This window comes from Lolium perenne, chromosome 1 (assembly GCF_019359855.2).
Source record: "Lolium perenne isolate Kyuss_39 chromosome 1, Kyuss_2.0, whole genome shotgun sequence".
Lineage (NCBI taxonomy): Eukaryota > Viridiplantae > Streptophyta > Magnoliopsida > Poales > Poaceae > Lolium > Lolium perenne.
In genome coordinates, this window is record NC_067244.2 from 36,110,498 (window position 1) to 36,116,533 (window position 6,036).

At 42.9% G+C, this 6,036-nt stretch overlaps 2 protein-coding genes across 2 annotated transcripts; both read right to left on the reverse strand.

The window, feature by feature from the left end:
* Window positions 1–1,134: 1,134 nt before the first annotated feature.
* Window positions 1,135–1,449, reverse strand: LOC127329961 (uncharacterized). Its single transcript, XM_051356353.1, has one exon. It carries the CDS (start codon window positions 1,447–1,449, stop codon window positions 1,135–1,137), a length of 315 nt encoding a protein of 104 aa, XP_051212313.1.
* A 1,168-nt stretch (window positions 1,450–2,617) lies between these two features.
* Window positions 2,618–2,932, reverse strand: LOC127329974 (uncharacterized). The gene has a single exon (XM_051356359.1). It carries the CDS (start codon window positions 2,930–2,932, stop codon window positions 2,618–2,620), a length of 315 nt encoding a protein of 104 aa, XP_051212319.1.
* Between the last annotated feature and the right edge of the window lie 3,104 nt (window positions 2,933–6,036).

Sequence of the window (6,036 nt, forward strand, 5' to 3'; positions counted from 1 at the left end):
GCGTCGATCGATTCGTGATCTATCTGCTCTTCTGGAATGCCAGAATTGGTTACCTGAGCATATATATGTCATTGCCACTTTATACTCGATAGCTAGGATCTTTCAAATGGAATAAATAAGCACAGATGTGGTTTAAACAAAGGAAAGAGATTTTATCCATATATAACCGCTCAGCCAAGCCGGCCCGAGAGTCTAAGCAGATGTTTTTCAGTTAACTAAGCCTACGTATACGGTCTTATCCTGATCGATAACGAATGAGGTGCATCCGCGCGTAGCAATGTACGTCTCGATCGAGCAGATGGCCGTGACATGTCTTGGGAGCTAAGTTAGGGTTTACCGGGTTAGCCAAATTTTAGATTGTCAAAATTCCAAATGAAAATACGAAAGTAGGAAGATTTTAGTTTTTGCTATAAATTTCGGATTTTATATTTTTTTTATTATTTGAAAAATTAAAATTAATAATTGCATCCTGCATAAAGATTAGTATTACTTTTACCTAATTTTTAGATTTTCAAAATTTTAGGTTTTAGGTTTGGCAAAAAAAATTATAAAATTGAAAAAATTAAAAAATTGAAAAAAATAAAAAATAATCCAAATTAAAAAAGTTAATGTTCATTTATTTATTCAAGATTATTATTACATCATTACTTTTGTTTATTAAATGAATTATTTGAAATTCAAACAATAAAGAAATGTGACATCGACCAACATGTTAATAGGATTGATATGATACTAGTATCACATACATGCGCGCGAAGCACTTGGATGCGGGACGGGATGGAACTCGGAAGTTAAGCGTGCTAGTGCTAGAGTAGTGGAGGATGGGTGACCGAGCGGGAAGTTTGATCACGAGTAAAGTAATTTAACTAGAGATAAGTGTAGTTAGAGATAGAGACTAAACTATGCAAATAACTGAAAAAATAAAAACAATTGAGTGGAAAAAAATTTGAATTTTTTTTTCGAAAAATTGAGATATTTTCGCCACGACGCACAGAACCCGCGCGGACGGACCTTTAGTCCCGGTTCGTAAGAAACCGAGACTAAAGGGGGGACCTTTAGTCGCGACAATTTAGTCCCGGTTGCACAACCGGGACTAAAGCCCGTTGTGAACCGGGACTAAAGGCCCTTTTTCTACTAGTGCTTGTTGGAGTAGAGGTGGCGAATCCTCAACTCCTTCTCCCGACCCTCCGCATAGAGCGAGGTGAAGGACACCGTGCGCCCGCCGTTCAGGCCGTCAACGTCGAGCTCATCCAGCTCCGGAAAGAGCTTGGGGATCGGCCCGGCGCGCACCATCTCCCTGAGGAGCAGCAGCCGGTTCTGCACCGCGTCGACGTCGGACACCTCCAGCACCTTCCACAGCGCCCACTCGGCTCCGTGCACGCCCAGGCCAGCCATCACCTCCTGGTGGCGCCCTTCCTCCGCCGGCCCGATGCGCCAGTGAGAATCCATGGCGAGGCCGCCCTCCATTCGACGGGGAAGCGTCGATCGATTCGTGATCTATCTGCTCTTCTGGAATGCCAGAATTGGTTACCTGAGCATATATATATGTCGTTGCCACTATATACTCGGTAGCTAGGATCTTTTAAATGGAATAAATAAGCACAGATGTGGTTTAAACAAAGGAAAGAGATTTTGTCCATATATAACCGCTCAGCCAAGCCGGTCCGGGAGTCTAAGCAGATGTTTTTCAGTTAACTAAGCCTACGTGTACGGTCTTACCCCGATCGATAAAGAATGAGGTGCACCCGCGTGCAGCAATGTACCTCTCGATCGAGCAGATGGCCGTGACATGTCTTGGGAGCTAAGTTAGGGTTTACCCGGTTAGCCAAATTTTAGATTGTCAAAATTCCAAATGAAAATACGAAAGTAGGAAGATTTTAGTTTTTGCTATAAATTCCGGATTATATATATATTTTTTATTTTTTGAAAAATTAAAAATAGTAATTGCATCCTGCATAAATATTAGTATTACTTTTACCTAATTTTTAGAATTTCAAATTTTTAGGTTTTAGGTTTGGCAAAAAAATTTAAAAAATTAAAAAAATAAGAAAATGAAAAAATAAAAAATAATACAAATTAAAAAGTTAATGTTCATTTATTTATTCAAGATTATTATTAAATCATTACTTTTGTTTATTAAAAGAATTATTTGAAATTCAAACAATAAAGAAATGTGACATCGACCAACGTGTTAATATGATTTATATGATACTAATATCACATACATGCGCGCGAAGCACTTGGATGCGGGACGGGATGGAACTCAGAAGTTAAGCGTGCTAGTGCTAGAATAGTGGGAGGATGGGTGGCAAAGCGGGAAGTTTGATCACGAGTAAAGTAATTTGACTAGAGATAAGTGTAGTTAGAGATAGAGACTAAACTATGCAAATAACTGAAAAGATAGAAAAAAATGGAGTGAAAAAATTTTGATTTTTTTTTGAAAAATTGAGATATTTTTGCCCCAACGCACAGAACCCGCACGGACGGACCTTTAGTCCCGGTTCGTAAGCAACCGGGACTAAGGGGGGGGGGGGGGCTTTAGTCGCGACCATTTAGTCCCGGTTGCACAACCGGGACTAAAGCCCATTGTGAACCGGGACTAAAGACCCTTTTTCTACTAGTGCTTGTTGGAGTCGAGGTAGCGAATCCTCAACTCCTTCTCCCGACCCTCCGCATCGAGCAAGGTGAAGGACACCGTGCGCCTGGCGTTCAGGCCATCAGCGTCGAGCTCATCCAGCTCCGGAAAGAGCTTGGGGATCGGCCCGCCGCGCACCATATCCCTGAGGAGCAGCAGCCGGTTCTGCCCCGCGTCGACGTCGGACACCTCCAGCACCTTCCACAGCGCCCACTCGGCTCCGTGCACGCCCAGGCCAGCCATCACCTCCTGGTGGCGCGCTTCCTCCGCCGGCCCGATGCGCCAGCGAGAATCCATGGCGAGGCTGCCCTCCAGTCGATGGGGAAGCGTCGATCGATTCGTGATCTATCTGCTCTTCTGGAATGCCAGAATTGGTTACCTGAGCATATATATGTCGTTGCCATTATATACTCGGTAGCTAGGATCTTTTAAATGGAATAAATAAGCACATATGTGATTTAAACAAAGGAAAGAGATTTTGTCGATATATAACCGCTCAGCCAAGCCGGCCCGGGAGTCTAAGCAGATGTTTTTCAGTTAACTAAGCCTACGTGTATGGTCTTACCCCGATCGATAACGAATGAGGTGCACCCTCGCGCAGCAATGTACGTCTCGATCGAGCAGATGGCCGTGACATGTCTTGGGAGCTAAGTTAGGGTTTACCCGGTTAGCCAGATTTTAGATTGTTAAAATTCCAAATGAAAATACGAAAGCAGGAAGATTTTAGTTTTTGCTATAAATTCCGGATTTTATATATTTTTTTATTTTTTAAAAAATTAAAATTAACAATGTCATCCTGTATAAATATTAGTATTACTTTTACCTAATTTTTAGATTTTCAAATTTTTAGGTTTTAGGTTTGGCAAAAAAAAATTAAAAAATTAAAAAAATAAGAAATTGAAAAAAATAAAAAATAATACAAATTAAAAAGTTAATGTTCATTTATTTATTCAAGATTATTATTACATCATTACTTTTGTTTATTAAAAGAATTATTTGAAATTCAAACAATAAAGAAATGTTACATCGACCAACGTGTTAATATGATTGATATGATACTAGTATCACATACATGCGCGCGAAGCACTTGGATGCGGGACGGGATGGAACTCAGAAGTTAAGCGTGCTAGTGCTAGAATAGTGGGAGGATGGGTGGCAAAGCAGGAAGTTTGATCACGAGTAAAGTAATTTGACTAGAGATAGGTGTAGTTAGAGATAGAGACTAAACTATGCAAATAACTGAAAAGATAGAAAAAATGGAGTGAAAAAAATTTGATTTTTTTTTTGAAAAATTGAGATATTTTTGCCCCAACGCACAGAACCCGCGCGGACGGACCTTTAGTCCCGGTTCGTAAGCAACCGAGACTAAAGGGGGGCTTTAGTCGCGACCATTTAGTCCCGGTTGCACAACCGGGACTAAAGCCCGTTGTGAACCGGGACTAAAGACCCTTTTTTCTACTAGTGCTTGTTGGAGTTGAGGTAGCGAATCCTCAACTTCTTCTCCCGACCCTCCGCATCGAGCAAGGTGAAGGACACCGTGCGCCTGGCGTTCAGGCCGTCAGCGTCGAGCTCATCCAGCTACGGAAAGAGCTTGGGGATCGGCCCGCCGCGCACCATATCCCTGAGGAGCAGCAGCCGGTTCTGCCCCGCGTCGACATCGGACACCTCCATCACCTTCCACAGCGCCCACTCGGCTCCGTGCACGCCCAGGCCAGCCATCACCTCCTGGTGGCGCGCTTCCTCCGCCGGCCCGATGCGCCAGCGAGAATCCATGGCGAGGCTGCCCTCCAGTCGACGGGGAAGCGTCGATCGATTCGTGATCTATCTGCTCTTCTGTAATGCCAGAATTGGTTACCTGAGCATATATATGTCGTTGCCACTATATACTCGGTAGCTAGGATATTTTAAATGGAATAAATAAGCACATATGTGGTTTAAACAAAGGAAAGAGATTTTGTCGATATATAACCGCTCAGCCAAGCCGGCCCAGGAGTCTAAGCAGATGTTTTTCAGTTAAGTAAGCCTACGTGTACGGTCTTACCCCGATCGATAACGAATGAGGTGCACCCGCGCGCAGCAATGTACGTCTCGATCGAGCAGATGGCCGTGACATGTCTTGGGAGCTAAGTTAGGGTTTACCCGGTTAGCCAAATTTTAGATTGTCAAAATTCCAAATGAAAATACGAAAGCAGGAAGATTTTAGTTTTTGCTATAAATTCCGGATTTTATATATTTTTTTATTTTTTGAAAAATTAAAATTAATTATTGCATCTTGCATAAAGATTAGTATTACTTTTACCTAATTTTTAGATTTTCAAATTTTTAGGTTTTAGGTTTGGCAAAAAAAATTTGAAAAAAATTAAAATATTGAAAAAAATAAAAAATAATACAAATTTAAAAGTTAATGTTCATTTATTTATTCAAGATTATTATTACATCATTACTTTTGTTTATTAAAAGAATTATTTGAAATTCAAACAATAAAGAAATGTGACATCCACCAACATGTTAATATGATTGATATGATACTAGTATCACATACATGCGTGCGAAGCACTTGGATGCGGGACGGGATGAAACTCGGAAGTTAAGCGTGCTAGTGCTAGTAGTGGAAGGATGGGTGACCGAGCGGGAAGTTTGATCACGAGTAAAGTAATTTGACTAGAGATAAGTGTAGTTAGAGATAGAGACTAAACTATGCAAATAACTGAAAAAAGGAAAAAAATGGAGTGGAAAAAATTTTGATTTTTCTTTTGGAAAATTGAGATATTTTCGCCCCGACGCACAAAACCCGCGCGGACGGACCTTTAGTCCCGGTTCGTAAGCAACCGGGACTAAAGGGGGGGGGGGGCTTTAGTCACGACCATTTAGTCCCGGTGTCACAACCGGGACTAAAGCCCGTTGTGAACCGGGACTAAAGGCTCTTTCTCTAGTAATGCTTGTTGGAGTTGAGGTAGCGAATCCTCAACTCCTTCTCCCCACCCTCTGCATCGAGCAAGGTGAAGGACACCGTGCGCCTGGCGTTCAGGCCGTCAACGTCGAGCTCATCCAGCTCCAGAAAGAGCTTGGGGATCGGCCCGCCGCGCACCATATCCCTGAGGAGTAGCAGCCGGTTCTGCCCCGCGTCGACGTCGGACACCTCCAGCACCTTCCATAGCGCCCACTCGGCTCCGTGCACGCCCAGGCCAGCCATCACCTCCTGGTGGCGCACTTCCTCCGCCGGCCCGATGCGCCAGCGAGAATCCATGGGGAGGCCGCCCTCCATTCGACGGGGAAGCGTCGATCGATTCGTGATCTATCTGCTCAGCTGGAATGCCAGAATTGGTTACCTGAGCATATATATGTCGTTGCCACTATATACTCAGTAGCTAGGATCTTTTAATTGGAATAAATAAGCACAG